The 23,602-nt window shown below is 42.4% G+C and overlaps 1 protein-coding gene across 2 annotated transcripts in view; it reads right to left on the reverse strand.

Moving 5' to 3' along the window:
• Positions 1 to 23,602, reverse strand: part of LOC124280549 (RNA polymerase II-associated protein 3-like) — a 416,551-nt gene that overhangs the window by 356,103 nt on the left and 36,846 nt on the right. For both annotated transcript variants that reach the window (XM_046716497.1, XM_046716498.1), the window contains one exon: positions 1,238 to 1,369. In XM_046716497.1, coding sequence (XP_046572453.1) covers positions 1,238 to 1,269 — 32 coding nt within the window. In that variant the 5' untranslated portion in view covers positions 1,270 to 1,369. Of the gene's footprint in view, positions 1 to 1,237; positions 1,370 to 23,602 lie in introns of those variants that run through there.

Here is a 23,602-nt window from a genome sequence, read left to right on the forward strand (position 1 = left end):
TCTCTGGAGATGTGCCAGATGTGAAGATGGTACGTCTGCAGAAACCTGTGGAGTTGATCTGAGTATGGATGGACCAGCAGATCGTCTCGGTTTGGTAGAGGTACTGGGTCTGGATTGGCTGAGCAGATAGATGAACCAACTCCTAGCCGCACAGTAAGGCGCGACCAAAACCAGGGTTATCCTGTTGGTGGACCGTAGCTTCTGTAGTATTCGATGACCCAAGAGATCACTAGGGCATCGTGATCCCAAGTGAAGGCGTCTGGGATTGGTGAAACAAACCTGGGGAGTTGGTTGTTGAATCTGGTCACAAGCAGATCTATCTCTGGGCTGGTTATCGGAAGGTAGATTGTCTTGAAGATCCTGTGGATGCAGCTTCCATTCTATCAGAGATGGGCGAACTGAAAAGGACAGAGAGTAGGTAATCACGTTCTTCACTCCCGGAATGTGACCTGCTCTGGCAGTGATGGCCAATAAGTCGATCTGTTGGAAGAACGTTAGAGCCCAGTGGAGAAGGTGCAACGATCCTGTTGAACCCAGGTGATTGATGTACCACATCAATGTTGAGTTGTCCGATCGTATGAGAAGGTTGGTTGACCTGAGCCAAGATGACTGCCTTGAACTCCAGTTCGTTGATGTGGAAGGACTGCTCGTCGGATGACCACAGATCTTGAAGATGAGCACCCCATCCTTGTAGAGACGCCTCTACGTAGAGATGATGAGTGGGAGTGAATGGCATCAAGGAGACCCCTCCGCAAACATTCAACTTGTCGAGCCACCACTGCAGGTGGTGATGAAGCGCCGAAGGTAGAAGGATCAGCGATCGGAAGGGAAGTCACATGACCAACCAGAGAGCAGGCTGCATGCTTCTCAGGAGCACTGCCAGGCTGTCCAGAAGCGGGACCAGGGGTGAGTTTTCGGGTGAAGGGTTCCAGAGAGGCCAGAAACTTTTGTTTACAGTTTGTTTCCACTCAACAGTCGAATAAAAGAGATACGATAAGTTTAAAAATATCACGTTATATTTACTGAAAATCCTATTGTTAGGTACAGGGGGGATTTATCCCATTAACCTTTTTATCCAGGGTGATTCCTGATAGCTGTCCCGGATGATGGCTGGATGAGTTGAAAGAAAAATTTGCTGCCAAAATACAAGAATTATGGCACCTGTTTAGTATTTTGTATTATCAAGAATTAGTACATACTAAACACTGTCTTCAAATAACATAGAAAATGGACTTACAACATCAAACTTGTCCCATGAATGATAGTCATAGCTGCTGATTCGTGTTGGTTCTTGTTCTCTTTTAACTGTCATTTTCTTCTTTTTCTTCTGTTTTTTCTTTTCTACGGTATTGCGGACAGGAGGGATATGCTGAAATTAAGAAAAAAATGTCACTTTCAAGAAGAAGAAAAAAGACCTTGGCTGAAATGCAAAATTATTCACAAGAAGAAAATAACTTTCATGATCAGATTATTTTCCTGACACAATTGTGGTTGGGGTTTTAACAAATGGATGAATCTGTAGGGTTTAACGTCGTGCTTGAGAATATTTTGCTCATATGACGACGTGTATGCGTGTGTATGTGTATGTGCGGCTGCTTGTATTGGCCCAGACTTATGCTGATTTTGAAAATTTTACTATAAATTGTATATTTATATACTTATCCTATCTCACGGTATGCACCTCTCTTCTTCTTCTACGACCATGTGTGGAAACGTGCTGTAGGCTAAGTTGAATCAAAAGTTATCTGGCCTCTGACCCCCCGATCTCTGCCCCTACTCCGATAGCAGTACCTGTCAATCATTTCAATAAGCGTGCAGATCGCTCAGATGATCACGTGACGGTCTGTGCCTGTCATTCTGGTTCACTCCCAAAAGACAGACCTCCCATAAGACAGACTCAATGAGTACACTAATTAGCTGAGCAATGCTGCCCACCCCTATTTAATTAATGAGCTGACCCAGAGTCACGACAGGGTACGTATAGTAACAACACACTCCTATCTCCTGTGCCCTTCTCAAAACATATTACCAATACTTTTACTGAACAGAACAGAATAGAACCGAAATTGTATTCTCAAAAATCACATATAGTGACACAGAGAACATACAGCATATTGATACATATTATAACATTGAACAAAGACCAGTTTTGATAAATTTGGCAACTTTAGAGTTAAACGGTGAATAATCACTTTTCATTAGATAAACAATTTTTTCAATAGTAGGATGTTTACAGAATTAATAAAAAATGAATTTCATCACAGACATCTAACTTCATGCTATGCATAAGCTCACCTCAATAAGCTTATTTACATGTTCGAGGCCAGTTACATCATGTTCATAAAGAAAACACTCAAGATCATAAAAGTATAAATATCTGGAGAAGAGGTTTTTATAACAGTTGTTGAGTTAGTTTTTTCAAATAACTGGAGAACAGGATGTTTTTAGTACTTAAGATTATTTGAAGATGAAAGTGAAATAGTATTTATAAAACTCAGTATAAACAAAGTATATAACTGGAGAACAGGATATTTTCTAATAGTTATTTTTCACATGACTGTTTTCCTATGACATTTTTTCTGATCACCCTTCTAGATGGCTTCCTGTATGCCAAGAACAAGGTGAAAGGAGAAAATGATGATGTTCAAGTGACTTTCTGATAAGTGTTATCTGTGCCCTGACAAACATGTGATGTAAAATAATATGGTGCTTGGTCTCATATGTTTGATAGGTGCATGTATATAAATGATTATTTTTTATAATATTCACAAGTAAATGTGATCTGCCAAATATATATGAACATATATGTTGATGCAATACGTCTTAATTCAAAAATCATAATTGATAACATGAATTGATAAAACTATATTTAATGCCTAATGTTGTGGTTTTTTATCTGGGCACATACCATTATTATCAAGGGTACAGCTTAATTAAGCCTTATGCAACCAACCATAAAATGTGTTGTTTTAAGCGGTCTGTCTTTTGGGAGGTCTGTCTTATGGGTAGATACCGTCATTCTCGTCTTGGAGCTTCCAGTAATCTGTGATGTGGGGCAGGTCAGGTGGGTATCCATCGCGTGAGATAGGATAAGTATATAAATATACAATCTATGGTAAAATTTTCAAATTTTTACACTTATCCTATCTCACGGTATGCATAATCCCACGGTTGGCAGGAGGGCCGCAGATTACCCTGTCAATACTTACAACCGTGAAGACGCATTACCCTAGGAGGCCAGGAGAAAGCACCAACTCCCGATATGCAAACTCCAAACTTGAGATGGGTTGCTTCAGATAACCCCTTGGCTTACACAGCACAAAAACTCTAGGGAGTGGGCGATCCAGAATTAATGTGGTTTTCAGCCGCAACTTTTGACAAGCAAAAGGACACAGTTTGGCGAGTAGGCCCCGCCGCCCCGCGATTTATCAGGTGACCCCAGTGAATTAACGTCGAGGATCTTAATCTGGCCAGTCCCTGCTTCGAAACTACCCCCCACAGACACATGCTGGAAGGCAGTGAAAGAATTGAAGAAATGAAGGAATTGCCCAGTTGCTCAACTAGTTTAACGTTCAGTACCAATCCCCCTAACTTATCAAAGGTGAGAAAGGACTTAGGAGCGGAATGCTTCGAAAATCACGCAGGTAATCGGAAATCAACACTTCACTGACTTAATTGCTCAGAGAGTAGAGGTCAGTAAGCGGAGTGTCGACCACCTCTTCATGTAGCACAAGACTGGCCTCTCAGTCTATCGAGTCATGGTATGGTAGGGTGAGACGAAGACCGAGTCCAAACTTAAAAAACAACCCTCCATGATGCCTTGAAGGAAACAGTTCTATGTCGTGCCATCGTAGAGGTCAAGGCTCTTGTCTCATGAGGGTTTTAGCCGTAGTAGGAAGAGGAAGGTCGACACAGGCGTAGGCATGAAGGATGGTAGATCGCATCCCGAAGGTCAGTGTGGTACAAGAGACTTCTGTAGATGAGGCAGATGACAGAGAAATAAACAGTCTCTTGCGTAACCTATGACGGTCCATGGAGGCAGTTAAAAGGACATAGGGAAAGATTCTCGGTGTCGTCAGGGCCCAAAATAGAAGACAGAGGCGGGAAGGCGAATAGTCTGTCCGGCTGTCCAGGCAAGAGATCCCACTTCAACCAGGGAGGGCTTTGACATGTCTGGTCCTCTGGAAACGCAACTGGGAGACATCCAGTGCGTGAAACTTGGAGATGCAGGCAGCAGTCGCAAGAGCCAGGAGGAAGAAAGACTTAAATGTGACATGCTTGAAACCCTTCTCTGCCAGAGGTTCATACTCCTCTGACATGAGATGATTAAAAAACCATGTAAAGGGATTGATCAGCAACTTGTAAGATCTAAGGAGAGACTGAAGCTCAGGGACAGTTGACACCTTTGCACCCGTAGCCGGCGCAATAACTGTGTAACGCATGGCCAGGTATGTAGACAAGGTGGAACCCGTCAATTCCTTGGAAGTCCAAGCATGCTGGAGGTACTCCCGCGACCATAATACCCTTCGTCTAGCAGAATGCTTCAAAATACTTCCATAGTCATCACAGAGAGGCCTGGTAGAAGTTCAATGCGCCGTGGTAATCGCCACAGCGACTTGCTTGGAATATCCCTTTGCAGTTAGCGATTCAAGTAAAGGCACCAGGTGTGAAAATTATGTGTGAGCAGAGACCATGCAGCTGATCGGAATGAAGATGAACCATAATATCGGCGTGACGGGAAGTGGTACTGGAATGGGTCGGCCAAGTCTTGCAGGTTAGGAACAAACTAACGAGCCAAAACGGTGTGACCCAAAATCAGTGTCAACCGCAGCGCCGTGCGTAACTTGAGCAGTATGCGTGGAAGTAGCGCCACTGGTGAAAACGCATACGCGTTCAAGTCATCCCAGGGATGGCTAGAACATCGTGTTCCCAGGCCAATAAATCCGGGATCTGGGAAACGAATATTGGAAGCAGGTGATGGAAGCGGGAAGCAAACAGATCCACTGTCAGGTTAGACATTGGAAGGCACAGAGTCTCGAACACCTGCGGATGCAGTTTGCACCCCATCGGGTATGGACGAACCGGACGGGACAAAGCATCTGCAATGACGTACTTCAACCCTGGGATGTGATTGGCCTGGACCGTGATGTTGAAAGAGTCCACAAAGTGGAAAAAACTGTTGTGTCCACTAAAGAAGCTGAGGAGACCCCGTGGATCCCATTCGATCCCACACGATCACAGCATAGTCCGATCGAAACAAAAGCTTGGTTGATTGTAACAGGTGATGCCAATGAGTGATCGCAAGAATCACTGCCCTGAGCTCCAAAAGTTGATGTGACATGTGCGGTCTGCGGGAGACCACAACCCTGCCACTTGCTGATTGAGAAAGTGAGCTCCCCATCCGTGTAGAAAGGTGACTACGTACAGGCGATGTACTGGAGCAAACGGCCTTAAAGAGACTCCACTGTAAATATTCAACCCATCAGACCACCACTGGAGATAGAGATGGAGCGCTGGAGGAAGAGAGATCAATGCGTGAGGGGCGCCAATCCTGATGTGCTGACCCAGAAAAAAATGTGGAAAGGCCGTAGTTGAAGCTATCCCCTGAGAGTCAAAGCTTGAGCTGACGTCAACAGACCCAGAAGTTCTTGCCACTGACAAAGAGTCCTGAGTTGCGAGAGTGCTAGGGCTACCAAGAAAAAACTCCAGCGCAGACCTTCCGTTCGTCGGGCCACCCTGAAGGATTGGACGAAGTAGTTCTGGAAGGCGAAACAATTCCTTTGGGTTCAGTTATCAACCTCGAGATACGAGAGTAGAATCGCAGTATCTGTTGAAGTTGGAGATGGCCTCTGTACGTTGGGGCTTAAGCTGACGTCAGAAGGCCTAGCAACTATTGCCACTGATGATAGGATACATTCGAGTAGCCAAGCTACCATGACAGCACTGAAGAAGTGCTGAATGTAGGAGGTTTGTGGCATGGAGATGTCAGTCAACCTACAGGAACGTACACATTGTACACAGAGTGATGAAGGCCGTATGAACAGTGATCGTAGGAACGCATAGTTCGCCAAATGAAGTGTTGGTCCGCCAGATGGAGTGAGAAAGTTAGTGGAAGCGATGCATGCGATCGTCAGTCTACCAGAACATTGGTAAAGTTGATGGAATGGCAGAGGTAAAAAAAGACCAGTGACCCCAGGAACGTTCATAAAGGATACAAAGGTAGTAACATCGATGCCTAAGAAAAGTCCAGACATAGCTTCAGTGACCTCTGAACTGAGGCCTTAAGCTAAGAACCTAGTAAACCCAGCCAAAGTGAAAGCGTCATGGCGATTCTGTCTGGCACCCTCGGTAAACTGTTTCTCCCGGCTGACTGACGAAACTCGACATAATCACTCTTACCGGGAATGGCACTGTCCATCATCACTGGCAATTAAAGGCTGGGATAGCTATCCGCTTCGTAGGACCAAGACAAGTCTGTCAGGGCACTAAAATCCACGGTTAACAAACAGTAGTCTGCCATTGCAAACGCTTCCCACATGCAATAGTGACCAAAAAAACCGGACACCACGGTCTTCGGTTAACCGGGCGAGTCCCAACCCGTAACATCCGTGTTAAGGGACGCTCGCTACTTGACCAAACATTGATACCACACGCAGAAACTGGGGATACCGGGCAAACTTGATATTCAGGAATATTATACGACACTTCACTGAGTCTGGTTACTACAGACAACTCCAAGCAGCGTTATGATGTATCGCTGGGTGTAAACATGGCCTGTTTTGTCATCCTCATCATCATTTCTTTAACATCAACCAGTTTCTGGACAGATATGTCAAACCGGGTGGTTGTAGAGCTGATATCTAGGACGAAGGGAAGAGTCGGTGAATCGAATCATTCATCGAAGGTGAAGATCGGAAGGTAGATGATGGAGGAATCTTAAAGATCCAGGATCGTCAATTGCCGTCGTAAAGTAGAGGCCTGCGCTACTGACATAACTACTACCTCTATACAACCAGCAGAAACGATGCGCTGGATGGAAGCGTTGATACTTAGAGAGCAGCGCACTGGAGTAAAACGGCACTCTGGATACGATCAGCGCACTAGTAGATAACAAGGAAGTGAATGAAGTCGCACTGGACTGAAAACAGTGCATTGACCTAGTGTGTAGAGACGAGCCAATCAAAAACCCAAGGAGCTCTCTGAAGCGCCGAACAGAATGAAAGCACCGCATTGGAGTGAACGCACTGTCCGTACATAGACAATGCAGAATCGGGAAGCTAACCCCAAAGTCAAGCTGAGCACCGGTAAAAACTGTAAAAATGAGGTATCAACGCTGAAGTTGGAAGAAGTGTTGAAGGTAAACTCACAGCAGAAAAAAACACCCATAGAGGTAACCAGATGATTCAGTAGGCGCATAGAGGTAACCAAATTATTCGGCGAATGCTGACATTTCAGCGAACACATTCGGATCGGTGAATACTGTAGGAGCGGCGAACTGGTATGGAGCTGCGATCAGGATTGGTTCTGCGATCTTGGTTGGTTCGACAATCTGGATCGGGTAGATGATACGGTTCGGCAGTGTGATCTAAAGTGCTGAGTCAATCGAGACCGATGCACTTGTCTAAACCATACAATAATGGTGTACTGGACTGAAAAGGTGTTCCGATCAAACAACAATTCACTAGGTTGAATCGTTGTTCCAATCGGAAACGGCATTGGTCTGAAGCGTTGATCTAATCGAAAAGGCACACTGGGCTTAAGTGTTGATCCAATCAAATGCGGCGCATCGGTCTAATGAGTTGGACCGAACGAGAGCGGTGAACTGAAGTGAAACGATGCACTGGTCTCGTCTAGCGAGAGCGACGCATTGGTACAAACAAAGTGATGAATGGACAACAAGTGCCGCTCTAGTAGTAAGCGGCACACTGGAACTAGGCGGTGGATCATAGACAGGCAGTGCAAGGTACGGGAAAGATGTTGAAAGCCAGTGTATGAAAAAAAAGGCCTGTCCGACCGCCTGAGACAGTCTAGATTTCTGACGGACGGTCTACATTTACAGCTAGCCAGCCCGACGGTCTGGTAAACACTTCAGATGTTCCATACATCTGAGTAAATTCACCATATTTGGCCTGGTTAAATCCATTTTGTCCATCAGCTTCAAAATGTTACCAGCCCTGATGTCTGACTGGACTTTTGGCTTATTTCATACACTGTGAAAGCGCCGCAATGGATACTATCGTCATGCCTGACGAACTGATCCATGTGGTTGAAAGCGCCGAAATTACTGCACTTGCCGCATGAGAGTGAACGCTTCACCAAGCACACCCACCATAACAGAGGGGCGTGGAGCACTCAACCAAAGCGGCACACTGGAAACAACCACCTGAGGTAAACGAGGAGTCTGTGATATCGTCACCAAGTTAGAAGGCCAAGACTGTGCTGCAGCAGTTGTTAGCATTACCACTCTCGGAGGAGATATAACTGGTCTGGAGACAGGACTAGACGTTTGATGATGAAAGAGATGACGGAGATACTCGCTCAAGTAGGAGTCTGAGGTCACCTCTAAGAAATCTACGTCCGGGGACAGTGATTTAGATCAACGAACTGCTCTCTTCGAACGGCGTTCCAATATAGCACGCTTAAAAGTTGAAGGACCTTCAGCAGTTGTATGCCAATCTCTGTCCGATCTACGTCTAGATGCAACCCGTCAATATTCAGAAAAATCATCATTGAAGCGTGAACAATCAGAACACCGATGTGACCAACTACAACAACCTATACAATTCACACACAAAGCGTGTGGAAGCAGCGGAAAAGTTGCTGTTGCACTGATCACAGTGTTTGCATTTCTTAGAAGAACTTTGATTCCATTTATTTCCCATCTTGACAATCAAATAATGTCTAACTGAGAGAACAACACACGTCCACTCGGTGTAGCGACAAGAAAGAGAAATGACAGGCACAGACCGTCACGTGATCATCTGAGCGATCTGCACGCTTATTGAGATAATTGACAGGTACTGCTATCGGAGTAGGGGCAGAGGTCGGGGGGTCAGAGGCCAGATAACTTTTGATTCAACTTAGCCTACAGCACGTTTCCACACATGGTCGTAGAAGAAGAAAGGTGCATACGGTGAGATAGGATAAGTTTAAAAATTTATAGTGCTAGCCCACTGAGACACCATGCCGCAGTGAAGCATGAATACCCAACTCAGATACATTAAACTGACTCCGAGTCCTTGTTGTACCCATTAATGCTGAGCGCCAGGCAGGGACCAACAAGTACCATATTTTAACGTCTTTTGGTATGACGCGGCCGGGGATTGAACCTGTGCCCTTCCGCTCTCCGGGCGGACGCTCTAACCACTACGCCATGGAGGCGGTCTCCTATAAACAATGAAGTCACTACCCAAATCTGAAAACAATCCATTAAACGATCGTCAAGTTATTGGTGGAACAAATGTGGTGGACTTTTTACAGAGTTCAAGAGATGTAATATGTGATAATTCACAATAAATTAAAAAATTCAAAATATTACTTTTCACTGCATCTTTCCTATACATATGGAGGTTGACTCCCAAACTTGAAAACAATCCATTCAAATATTAATGGTTGAACAAAAATTCCCTTGGGTTTTTTTAAGTTCAAAATATGTAAACTGACTAACATTTAAACAAATTGAAAAATCGGAACCTCTCTGCACTGCACCTTCTCCTTAGACAAGGTAGATATTTTCCAAATTTGAAAATATTTTGACCAATACTTTTCAAACTTTTGTTTGAACAAACTTTTCAAACATTTAATATCTCTAATTCTTTAGAAAATATCTCATTCAACGTTTGCACAGTGCCTCTACTTAACACAAAGCGGTGTTCCCCAAATGACTTGGTGCATAAATGCTTTGACAGCGTTTTGAAGTTCTTCTTTTGTTGGCTTGTAATCATTCATTGTTATACACTTATAAACATTTGTCTAAATGTATTTCATTATACTACTGGAATAAAGTAACTGAGCATTATTTGATGTTATGCCATTTTGTAATGCAAAAAGATAAATACATGATTTGTGGTGTCTTTCTTAATCACTGTTTAACTGTTGACAGGATAATATTGAAATCTGTATGATTTGACACTAGGCATCGTGACACACCCTTGAAGAGATGTGCTCTCAAAAGTCAGTTCACAAATTCAACAATGACAACACTAAGAATTGAAGAAAGCTTGGGGAATGTTGTTCCATGTCTGAACCAACACTTGTACCAGTTCAGCTAACATCAATGATTGAATCTGGACTTGACATAAACGTTGCTCCATTTCATCCCAAGCGTGCTCAATAAGGGACAGGTCCGTTGAAACAGCAGGACAGGAGAGTACTGGAATGTTCTGCTGTCTCAGGAAATCTATCACTACACGAGCGACAAGTGGACAGGTATTATCTCGCTCAGGCATGAAGTTAAATCTCTGTCCTTGAATGAACGGCTGCACATGACACCGCATGATCTCATTCCTGCATCGCAGACTTGTAATGCTGTCATAGATGCTGTCAGTCCACTTCATTTTGGGCCATTCCAGTCTCCAGCATACCCACAGCGCGGAGATGCAGATTTTCTGTAAGCCGTGTATGACCTACGCACAGTTTATGTTGAAATTAACCCGTTTTCCACAACATTCAGAGGCTAGATAATAATCAACCGTTCTTCAATTTTCAATATCAGGTGTGTGAACTTTGGGTGTCAAAAAGAGTGAGTGAGTGAGTCACATCGGCAATAATTCAGCCATATCGTGACTAAATCAAATTATAGATTTATAGCAATTGAAAGTAAAAATTAAAATCCTGTCAAGGAAGGACAGTAAAACACAGATACAAATTTAAAACTAGTAGTGAGCGAGTGAGTTTGGATTATTCGATGCTTTTAGCAATATTCCTGCAATATCACCTCGGGGAACACGTGAAAATGGGCTTCACACATTGTACCCATGTGGGGAATCAAACCCGGGTCTTCGGCATGACGAGCGAACCCCTTAACCACTTGGCTCCTCCACCACCCCATTAAAACTAGTAATCAAATCTAAAATGTTTTAACATATAGATGACAAACAATATAAAAACAGGCTATAGATTGCCAACAACTAAACGTAGATCACCATACAAGGGACCATGGGGACTTACAGTACATTTGCTTCCTGCATAGACCCTAGCTGGGTTTACACCATTGCTTCAGATGTTAGCTATGTTTGACAATCTAGCCATAAATCAAAATAACATAATATGCTGCTGTTAAAAACAAGTAGTATGTTTAAATTTACTACAGTATAATTGTTTTGGGACTGTGTCAACAAGAATGCAAAAGGTAAGTTCATTGTGCACAAAGTGCACGTTCCATGTGTGATATGTGACATCAAATTTCATGCAAAGTGCTTTGCTTCATGTTTATTTAGGTTTACTTTTATAACTTTTATTCTATGCAAGTTTATGTTATGCACAGTTGGATTGAATGGTACAGCTCACAGCTTACTGTGCTTAAAGCATGCCCAACAAATACATCTTCATCAAAATCTCGAACTAGCTTAGGTGATTTACTAGTGGAAAAAGAAGAAACCTGCTTGTCTCAGCTGTGTACAGTTGTATCATAGCTGTAGCTTTGGCTGGAGTGAATGAAGCTTCTGGTTTTTAAAAAATGTCCACAAGGCATCTTATCAATATTTTCATTATGGCGGAGGTCTGTAAATAATCGAGTCTGGACCTTTCCCTAAGTATTGGGTGCAGTTTCCCCCAGGGACAAAAGCAGCAAGTGTTTCTCACTATATTTAGGTCCAAATGAAAAGTATGAATTGTTAAATACTGATTGTAAAAGAATGAGCACTTGGTATAAGAGTTGTACATGATCAATTGCCCGAAGAAGAAGAAATCAACACCGAAGAAGACCAGACAACCGAACCAGTCGTTCCCCAGCTACCTGAGGTCAAAACATTGTTGAACACTTTGCAGACATTTGTGACACACCACTTAGACGTGTTTGATGTGAATGACCTCGACTTCATTGACAATTTGAAAACTAAAATGCTGAAGACCTCAGAAAAAAATGAACAACAAAAAACCCTCAAAGACTATTTCAAGTTTTAAATTAGTGTTCACCAGACATCCATATGTTAGTGTGGAACTAGTTGTATGTAAACAGTGACTCATTCAACATCCGGGTCATAATGGCTGCTGAGAGTTACATTGCGACGACTGGTAAAAACAAACGTGAGTTTTGTGCCAATGTGATTTTGAAATCGATTATGTGATTTTATATGTATGTTATGCCATCTATGATTGTTAATAAATGATATCAAGGATGTCTTGTTATATTTTTTATTACTGTAAATGTTTTTACAAACGAAGACGATAACCAGATCTACAATTTCTGATATTTTCCGACATTTTCATTAATCCGACATTTTCGTTAATCCGACATATTTCTCTGCAACCACAAGTGTCGGATTAACGAGAGTTGACTGTATTAGGGGACACCCAGGGAATCATTAGGGTGTCTTACCTGGAAATAGACATTTGTTATTACAGTAGAAATCCTTTGATGTTTGTGGGGGCTGACGGTGCATATTGTTTTAGGGGATTAACGTTCTGCGTTATTCTAAATTCTGAACTACCTAATGAAATAGGTGCCATGAACCCACCCTGTGTTTACTTACATGATTGAAATCAATAAAGTTGATATTAACTCAGTTTGTTTTGACAATCATTGACTAACACTGATTAATATAATTGAACACCAACACAACAATTTGGGTATATAATATGCTGGCCATACTTTCAAATTCATCACTTTCATTATAGCAAACCAGCAGTACATGTTTAGAACGAACTGTAAGAGAAATGCTGCATCCTGGATGTCCTGTAGATATACCTGCAACTCGACTGTTTCCACTGTCGATGATATAGTCACCAAACATCCTGGCATACATCAAGAATGTGTCAACAATGATATAATGGTATAAATATCCGCTATGATAATAAATAACAACCAGGATTGTGTGGCGTGCAACACACGGACGAACAACCATCTTGAAGGGTGGCATGGACGTCTTTAGAAGATTGTATCCAAGGCTCATCCAAATGTTTTTGAGATGTTGTCCTTTCTGAGAAACTGAATGAAATCTGCCTGGTCCAGTATGGTGCTTGACAGAAACTTCCTCCTAAGATGAGGAAATACTGCAACATCAACAGCAGAATAGACATTTTGAAGGATGATTTGTCTGCAGGCAGAATGAGTACTTGCGTACTCAGACGCAGTTTCATACTTAATGAAACTGCGGTAAAGACTAGATGTGTACTATGTATTATGAAATAGTTTTACCAAAGCTCGCGGAAAGTTTCAATATCCATGGCCATCCACGTCTACTAACAAAGAAAATACACCAAACTAAGTACAGAAATGAAGACAAAGTAAAGAATTCACATTTTGAAGAAACAACTGTGAAATATCACACACTTTAGAAAAACTTCAGACTTTTTATACGACCAACATGTGAGTACATTTTACTTGCTATTAAGGGAAAAACACGAAGTTCTTCTCCCTCTTCTTCACCTAACATTGAGGAGATTATCCTGCAGTCCAAAAAAAGACTATCGCTGCAAATTTCTGATGTTAAAAAAGAAGTAGAAACTTTCAGAAAAGAAATTAAAGAGGATATCTCAAAGTTAACCAAGCGTGTCAACGACATAGACAGGGGACTGTCCCATAAGAATTTGAAATTAGTGATTTGAAACAACAAAACGTTGCATTAGAACAACAACTAAAGGAACAAGTCACGCTCTATGAGAACAAACTATTGTCGAGAGAAATTCATGACAGAAAAGGGAACCTACTCTTTTATGGAATCCCTAAAGAACCAAGAGAAAACACCGAAAGGGTTCTGCGTAAATTCATGGAGGACAAGCAGAAATTATCGGCTACACGTGTTAATGATATTTACTTCAGGAATGTTCACCATCTCCCTAAAAAGCCTTATTCTGAGGAACCGAAACCAAATGCTCCCCCAGCTCTCATAGCAGCGTTTTTGTGTATCCCCAGCCGTAATGATGTCTTCAACGCAGGCCGTGTGTTGAAGGGTACAGGTAAATCTATTCAGACAAATCTGCCTCCTAAACTCAAGAAACAATGCGCGATACTCCACAGAAAAGCCCGCGAAATTTATCATAACAAAAAACTAACCACCCTTGTGCGTCTGGTGGGTGTCGAGCACATTCAGGAGACACGCGACCCTACTGTGCCGGGCTCATCCTTGCAACATTACGCCATCAACATTGACCACTATTTTAAATGACTTATTTACAATAATCTCTTGTATCAGAGATAACTAACTGTAAGCAACACGATCTATCAACTACGACATACATTCTTTGTGTACTACAAACATTCCTTGTTTACCGTGTGGTTATTTGCCACTGTTGGCGGTGCATGCGATTATGTTTATTATGACTGAACATTCTTTGTTTACCGTGTGGTCTCACCTTGAAGTGTTGGCAGTGCACGCGATTATCTTTATTATAACTGAATGTTCTTTGTTTACCGTGTGAAGTCTCGCCTTGAACTGTTCGCAGTACATGCAATTATCTTTATTAAGACTAAATGTTCTTTGTTTACCATGTGAAGTCTCGCCTTGAACTTTGGCAGTGCACGCGACTATCTTTATTATGACTGACTGACTGACTGACTGACTGACTGACTGACTGACTGAGTTTGGTTTTACGCCGCTATTAGCAATATTCCAGCAACATCACGGCGGAGGACACCAGAAATTGGCTTCACACAATGCACCCATGTGGGGATTCGAACCCGGGGTCTTCGGTTATTATGAATGAGTGTTCTTTGTTTACCGTGTGGTGATGCACGCTTTTCAGTTTACTTTGATTCTTCTTGAACTGTTGGCGGTGTTATACACAAGGCTATCTTATCAGTACTTACCTTATTGAAGAGACACATCACTTTGTTCCTACAAATTCATGACACACAAACATTTTTTCCATTAGAATCCATAAACACCCTGGACAGGTACTTTAATAACAAATATCCATGTGGCAGTCAATCATGACAGACTGCACACCAAGCAACAACACATGGCAATATCACGTGCATCACAACGCTACTGCGCGACATCGTACCGTATTTTTCCATATACAATGTACAATGTTTGAAGGTTTTCAAACAGTTAGCCATGCACAAAAACATACTTTTGTATGTAAGTTACTACTTTCCGCGAGCTACAGCGGAACTCAAATTTCTTTTTGTACTTATGATATTTTATCTTTTACCCATATTATATTTTGGCAGTCTCTTATTAGAACAAGCATTGTCACGAAGGTGACATAATCCACCGCCGCAAATTATCAAATCAAACTTCAAAAGTAATGAAAGTGAAGGCCGTAATTTAAGATAAAGTTAAATGTCAACAAAAACATGACCAGTGAACCTTTCTTGATACCTTGCTCTGTAGTTGTTCAAACACACAAATATTTTCAAGACTCACTTTGACCTTGACATGAATGTCTTAGTGTATGAAATATGCAAAAATAGTAATAAAGAAATTGCTTATTGAAAAACATTCAAGGGAGCTCTTGAAAGTCTATGAAGAAAATCCAGTGAACTGTTCTTGATATATCTCGCTGACAATCTTAACATGCAGTATAACATGCTGAAATCTTCAAAGTGTCGCCGTGACCTTGAAAATTAAGTGAAGGTCACCAAAATCGACTGGAACTTGCACCTTCCCTGGATGAAGCTTGGTGTCATATATGAAGAAAGTCCAGTGAATGGTTCTTGAGATATCTCGCTGACAATCTTTACATGCAGGTTAACATGCTGAAATCTTTAAAGTGTCGTTGTGACCTTGAAAATTAAGTGAAGGTCACCAAAATCGACTTGGCCCTGCGCCTTACCTTGATGAAGCTTGATGTCGAATATGAAGAAAATCCAGTGAACGGTTCTTGAGGTATCTCGCTGACAAGCTTAATATGCTGAAATCTTCAAAGTGTCACCATGACTTTGAAAATTAGGTGAAGGTCACCAAAATCGACTGGGCCCTGCGCCTGTCCTAGATAAAGCTTGGTGTTGAATATGAAGAAAATCCAGTGAACGGTTCTTGAGATATCTTGCTTACAAGAGTAAAACGTTAAAGTCCCCTTGTGACCTTGAAATGAAGGTCAAGGTCAGCAAACCTGACTGGGACCTTCCTTTTACTGTGATGAACCTAGGTACCAAATATGAAAAGAATCCAGTCAATGGTTCTTAAGATATTCCAATTCGTACGTACATACATACAGACGGACAGAAGGAGCCTAATACTATATCCCCCGCTTCGCACTAAACGCGCGGTTGGGGATAAAAACAGGTATTAGCATGCAGGTATATCTTAGCGCAATTCTTTTCGACATGGATATTTAAGATACAATTTGTTTCATTTGCTATCAATGTCTAACTTAAAAATAATCATTCATAATTGCAGAAGCCTACAAAAAAAACTTAAAAGAAAAAAAGTCTTCGAATTTCTTAGAAAGAAAAAGGCGAACACATATTGTTTACAAGATGTGCACCTTACGTCAAAACAAATTCAAACAGTTAAACAACAGTGGGGTTATAACGCATGCTATGTTAGTTCATATACAAGTAACGCTATGGGCACTGCGATATTATTTAACAACTTTGATTTTAAGGTCTTAGAAAATAAACATGATAAAGGTGGTAATTATGTCACCCTCAAAATCCTGGTAAAAGAAATCAGCTATACAATTATCAACATATATGGCCCAAACAAAGATTCTCCAGGTTTTTATGAACATATTGAAAACATTATTAAAGATTTTGATAGTGATGAAATATGTCTGTGCAGTGATTTCAACCTTGTTATGAACCCACTAAAAGATACATTTAACTACAAAACTGTTAACAACCCCAAAGCTAGAGAAAAGGTTTTAGAACTATTTTTGATCTAGACGCACGGAGAGAGAACAATCACGATTCCAAAAGATATTCTTGACGACAACCTACTCCATTAAAACAAGCCTGGCTTGATTTCTTTCTCGTCACACAATTTATTCTTATCAGTGGATAAATGTGAAATAATACCTAGCATTGATTCTGACTATTCCATTGTTGAGTTGATATTAAAATCTTATGAACTACCACATGGTAGAGGGTTCTGGAAATTCAATAATTCATTATTGTACGACCAAAAATATGTGGATGTGATTAAAGAAACCATAAAATCTACACTAAAGCAATATGAAATCAACGAAAATGGCAAGATTTCATATTCAGTAGATGATCAATTGCTATTTGAAACCTTATTATTAATGATCCGGGGCAAGACAATTTATTACTCATCCACAAAGAAGAAAATACAAAATAAAATGGAAGTTGATCTTGAAAAAGAACTAAGATCTCTACTGGCTCAAAGTTGAGGACAGAATCATGTTAAAAGTGCTGACTTTGACATTCCGTTCTATCCACCGCGATGTTCCTCCATACATTTCTGAACTCATCCAAGAATACAAACCTAAAAGAACTCTACATTCCTGTAACCAATGTCTTTTGAAGCTTCCATCAGCTCGTACATCATTTGGCGAGAGAAGTTTCGAAATCTCAGCACCCCAGATATGGAACTCCCTCCCACTTGAAATAAGAAGTGCCCCTGAGTTTGAATCATTCAAATCACTACTGAAAACACATTTGTTTAAAGTATGCTACTGTTAGACTGTGTATTCCCAGGACAGTCAATTGCTCACAAGCGCTTTTGAGCAGTTGATTATACTGGAAACAAGCGCTATACAAGTGAATATTTATATAAGTGATCTAGAAATAAACTGAGACAAAGTAGATAACATAAATGATAAGACTAGTTTATTGGATACTATCAAAGATATCAAATTAAGGTTAGACAAGACCAATCTTATTTCTTGTTTTACGGAGTCTGCCTGTCGTATTTTTTTCAAGAATAAGAAAAAAATAAAAGTTAATTTTCCCCGCTCTAAAAATAAAATCCTAATGTTTTGGAGGTTTTATTGGTCAAAAATGTAAATTTACAAGAAATGGGTTTTTTTTAGATTGTGTTTTGCCCCATATACAATTTATAAATTGCCAAAAGTAAAATACTTTTAGCATTTATTTATTTTTATTTTATTTTTTTTTTTCCTCCTGCCTTTAGGTTTTTTGAGTATAAAAATCTGTAAAACAAGAAATAAAATTGGTCTGGCCTTAGATGAAATTAATAATAGTAAAATACAAGGAATGCTTACAAGATCAAAAGGTAAGTGGGTTGAAAAGAGAGAAAAACCTACAAAATACTTCTTGAAACTAGAATCGAGGAACTTTCTAAATAAATCATTTACAGAAATCGAAAAAAACAGACGGATCTTGGGTTACAGATAATGAAAGTATAATAAATGAAATTGGAAATTTTAAGTATAAATTGTATATTTATATACTTATCCTATCTCACGACTTGCACCTCTCTCTCTCATTCGACCATGGGTGGAAACAAATTAAACAATGCTCCAGGCCTACCTTGTCCCTGTGCCCGTGCTGTGCATGCCTTCTTGCCGTAGCCATGCTCACTAGTCCGTGACAGCACGTGGCATGCACAGTCCTCACCCACGTGATCACCTTACATACTCATTCTCGATCTTGGAGCCATAAAAGGACAAAACCGGAACGGTGGTTTTCTAAGTAGTGGGGAGGTAGGGTGGGACTTTATCGCTTGAGATAAGATAAGATAATATAAATATACAATTTATAGTTAAAAATTCCAAATTTTTAAACTGATCCTATCTCACAGGTAGGTCATAGATTACCCGAAGTTCAAGCGATAACAGCTAAACGTTATGCCGAAACAACCGTAGGAAGCAACTACAAGGCAGGCCAATAACTACCAAAGTTACTACGTGCGAGGGTTAGTTCGAACTCATTGACTTACTAAGCACAAGTGCTCCCAGGGACCGGGATTCCCGAGCAATGTGGTGTTCAGTCACTACCTTCACGAAAGTGAAAGGACGCAGCTCAGCGAGTGTAATCAGTCACATCGTCACGATTTCCAAGGTACTCCTGTAATAAAAGTCTAACGACTAGAATTGGGCCAGCACCTGCTTCGAAACAACCCCCACAGACACCGTCTCGAGGAGGGTGAAAGGGTAATTGAATCGGAAACTCAATTTTACACACAATTTTAACGTTCAGTACCACAACATCATCTTATGACTTCCACTACTTACCACAGTAAGATCACATAGATGTGTATAGGTACTTAGGAGCATGAACGCTAAGAAGTGTAACACTTCGGGAATGACTCACTTCACTGACGTAATTACTCCGTGGAGCAGAGGACAGTAAGTGAGGCGGCGACTCTCCAGAGTCTCAAAATAAAATGAGAGGAGAAATCTAAATCCCGGAAGAATCAAAGACGCAAAACAGAAATAAGTTTCAGATTTATTCAGATTGTACACAAGCAGAAACGATCGCGACTGGTGATCATCTGCGCTAATGGGTATCCATATCGCATCGTAGCACAAGGAAATTCATTATCTGCGATGTTGTGCCGCTGACAACTGTTGGGCAAGGATGAGTGGTCCAAACTGATGAAGGCCTTGAATATCCGTCACCGAAGTGTCACAACACCAGAAACAACCCTCCATTATAGCAGTTAACCAGCAGTTACTATGCAGCGCCATAGTAGAAGCCAATGCCCTGGTTTCCTGAGGGTTGGATGCCGTAGGTGGCGGTAAACAGGCAAAGGGCGTAGACTCGTAGTATTGTAGCTCGTAGCCAATATGAGAGAGTTGTGCGAGAGACTTCCGCCTTGGAAGCAGTAGACAAGGGTATAAACAGTCTCTTACGCAAACGGCGGCGCTCTTGCGATGCTTTAAGGAAAATGCGAAGCGCTCTAACTGGACAGAGAGACAGATCCTCGACATCTTCTGGACCCAAAATAGTAGACAAAGGTGGGATTGTAAAAAGGCGATCAGGTTGACCCGGCAACTGTTTTTTAGCGACCAAATCCCAGCGCAATCCCCAAAATACCTTGCCATGTCTACCCTGTTCAAAACGGACACGATTGACATCTAGAGCATGAAGTTCTGATACTCGTGCCACCATGGCCAAGGCAATCAGAAAAAAGGTCTTGAACGGAACCTGTTCAAAATCCTTGTCCTGTAAGGGTTCATAATGCTCGGACACTAAGTGGCGAAGGACCACGGATAAGTCCCAAGCTGGTGGACGAGATTTCCTGGATTGGTCAGCTAGCTTAAAAGATCGAAGCAAGTACTGCAGTTCCGGTACCGTCAAAACCTTTGTACCTGAAGTCGTAGCTAAGACCGAATTAATAGCCGCCTAGTAAGTGGCTAAAGTGGAACCCTTGAGTTTCCTTGTAGCCCGCAAATCTTGTAAATATTCCGCAACAACCTGGGGCGAAGCAGTAGTAGGGGAAATGATCCCTCTGACCCGACAATAACATTCAAATTTCTTCGACTTATCGTCATATAAAGAGCGTGTAGACGTGCGATGAGCTGCAGTGATAGCTGAGGCCACTCTGTCAGAGTAACCTTTGGCCATTAGTGATCTCTGCAAATGTGCCATACGTGACGGTTGAACGTCTGTGGTGACTCGTGATACACGCCCGAGTGCGGATGAACTAGTAGGTCGTCCGGCACGGGAAAAGGAATACTGCTTCGACTTTTTACTTTTAGTCGAAGAACCAGCTTCTTGCCGGCCAGAAGGGCGCTACCAAAAGCAGTTTCACTTTGTTGGTTAACAGAATTTTCTGAATGACCTTGTGAAGCAGAGCTGGGGGCGGAAATGCATACACGTTGAGACCCTCCCAGGGAATGGCTAAGGCGTCGTGATCCCAAGCTAGTGGATCTGGTATTGGAGACACGAATCTCGGCAGTTGGGAGTTGAACAGAGTGGCAATCAGGTCGACGCTTGGTCGAGAGAGCGGGTAAATTATTGTCCGAAAAATCTTGGGCAGGAGTTGCCACTCTGTGGGCAGGGCGACTGGAACGAGACAGAGCGTCGGCAATCACGTTCTTTGTCCCGGGGATGTGCCTGGCTCTTGCTACGATGTTGAGAGAATCTATCAGGAGATAAAATCGAAACGTCCACTGTAGAAGTGCTGCTGAACCCATCGACCCTAGGTGATTGATGTACCACACTACTGTCGAGTTGTCGGACTGTATCAGCAGGTGAGACATCTTGAGTAGAGCCGCCCAGTGCTGAATTGCCAGTAATACTGCCTTGAACTCCAGAATGTTTATGTGGAGTGACTTTTCTTCGGACGACCACTGCCCTGCCACTTGATGCTGAAGGAAGTGGGCGCCCTAACCTTCGAGAGAAGCGTCTACAAACAACTGATGGGTTGGACTGAAGAGACACCAGCGCAAACATTCTGTACGTTGAGCCACCAAGCAGAATCGGACGCAGTTCCCTGTATAACCGAATCAACTCCTGAGGGTTGTTGGCTTGAAGATGAGGTCGCAGAAATAACTGAAGCGGCCGAAGCTGCAGCTGACCTCTGTAAGTCAGAGCCTGAGCTGACATTAAGATGCCCAGCAACTCTTGCCACTGGCGTAGAGTTCTGAGGTGATCCAAGGCTAGAGGAACCAGATGCTGAATTTTGGTCCATCTGTCCTGGGGAACAAACAACATGGCTTGTTTTGTGTCGAAAACTGCTCCTATGAACTGAAGTCGGCGAGTCGGTGTTAACTCCGACTTTTTGTAATTGAGGAACCACCCTAACTGTTTGAGCAGCTTGATGGTGAACTCCCGATGAATTTGAAGAACGATTGGATCCTGTTGTGCCTGAATACAATCGTCTTTATAGCTTTCGAAAGTCACTCCCCGAGAGTGAAGAAAACTGCTGATGGGTTTGGTCACCCAAGTAAAAAGCCACGGGGCCGTAGAGATTCCAAATGGAAGGACTTTCCATTGGAAGTGATGGCCCTCGAAGGTGAACCTCAGGTACTTCCGAGGGTGGTGGGGTAGCCTAATGGTTAAAGCGTAGGCTCGTCACGCCGAAGACCCGGGTTCGAATCCCCACATGGCCACAATGTGTGAAGCCCATTTCTGGTGTCCCCCGCCGTGATGTTGCTGGAATATTGCTAAAAGCGGCGTAAAACCAAACTCAATCAGTCAGTCAGGTACTTCTGATGATCTGGGTGAATCAGAATGTGAAGGTATGCGTCTTGAAGATCGGGGGATATGATTAAATCCCTTTTCTTCAGAATTGAACGTAGAAGACTGACTGATACCATTCGAAAATGAGGTGGCGGTTGAAGGAAACGAGTGTTGAACGCCTTCATATTGAAAATGAGACGCATCTTGCTTGAGTTTTTCTTTGGCACAAGAAAAATCGGGGAGTAAAACCCTGGAGTTCTGCACACCGGATCGAGGCGTTCTACCGCATGTTTCTCCAGTAGAGTTGAGATTGTGGATGAAAGGACTGCAGCCTGATCCTGGGATACGTTCGCTGCAAAGGTTGAATGTGAGGGGTGGTTGCCCGACAACAGGCATTCGATAGCCGTGAAGGAGAGTCATTGTGACAAATGGATCCCCTAGAAACTCCCAGTTGGGAGCAAACAGACCTAACCTCTCGCCTACAGGGCAATCGGTAGAACCAATCCGAGCTCTGATTTCCGCAAGTCACTGTTTGGAGTTTTTACTTCCAGTTCCAGCGTCGGGTCTAAAGGGGCGACGTGACGCGGAACTACGAAAAGGCTTCCTGCCCCTGCCTCGTGCTTGAGAAGACGCCTTGTCTTTCAAACAGTCACAAAGGTCTCGATTGGAAGGGGTAAAGTGTGGGGTTCGACAGTGCCGCATAGAGTCTTGAAGTTGAATTTTTTGCAACTCCAACAGATCTACAGATACTTGAAACTGATTAAGACGGTCCACTTTGGATGCGACTTCTGCAATAGACCCACTGAACACCGTATCCCCCCCGACCACGGTTGACGAAACAATTCAGCCTTGAATCTATCTTCCCATGAGGATAAATTCAAAGGGCCACGACGCCGCATGGCAAGTAGATAGCCAAAGAAATGAGAAAGTTGCCCCTGGTCCGTATAGGCATGATTGACAGCCACCGCCACAGCGTCAACAGCCGAAATGATACAACTAATGGAAGGGATAGAATGCCGAATCGCAGCATCTAAATGAGTCAATTCCCCATCTTCCACAAAAAATGGCGAACTGGAACGCTTGCCACAGACCATGGAAATGTCATCATCAACTAAAGGTGCCGCTGACCAAAGTTGAACACCATGAGCATGTGCTGTCGATGGTCGGAATCTTATAGCTGACAAACCATCCTTCGTCCTCCTAAGCTTCTTGAAAGCCACATCGAGAGAAGAAGGTAATTGTTGAATACATGGACGCAAAGGAAGTGTGATACTGGAAATATCTCTGTTTGTCATGGCATAAGACGTGGCCAACTCATCTGGAGATTTACTAAGAGGTAGCTGAAGTTTTCAACTATCCAAGCTAGTACGTGAGCCGGTTCAACAACACATCAAAATTGCCATCTGGAGTGGAGATGTCCGACTGCCCAGGTGAAGGTAA

Source organism: Haliotis rubra, unplaced genomic scaffold, assembly GCF_003918875.1.
Source record: "Haliotis rubra isolate DU_JTF1 unplaced genomic scaffold, ASM391887v1 Scf27, whole genome shotgun sequence".
NCBI lineage: Eukaryota > Metazoa > Mollusca > Gastropoda > Lepetellida > Haliotidae > Haliotis > Haliotis rubra.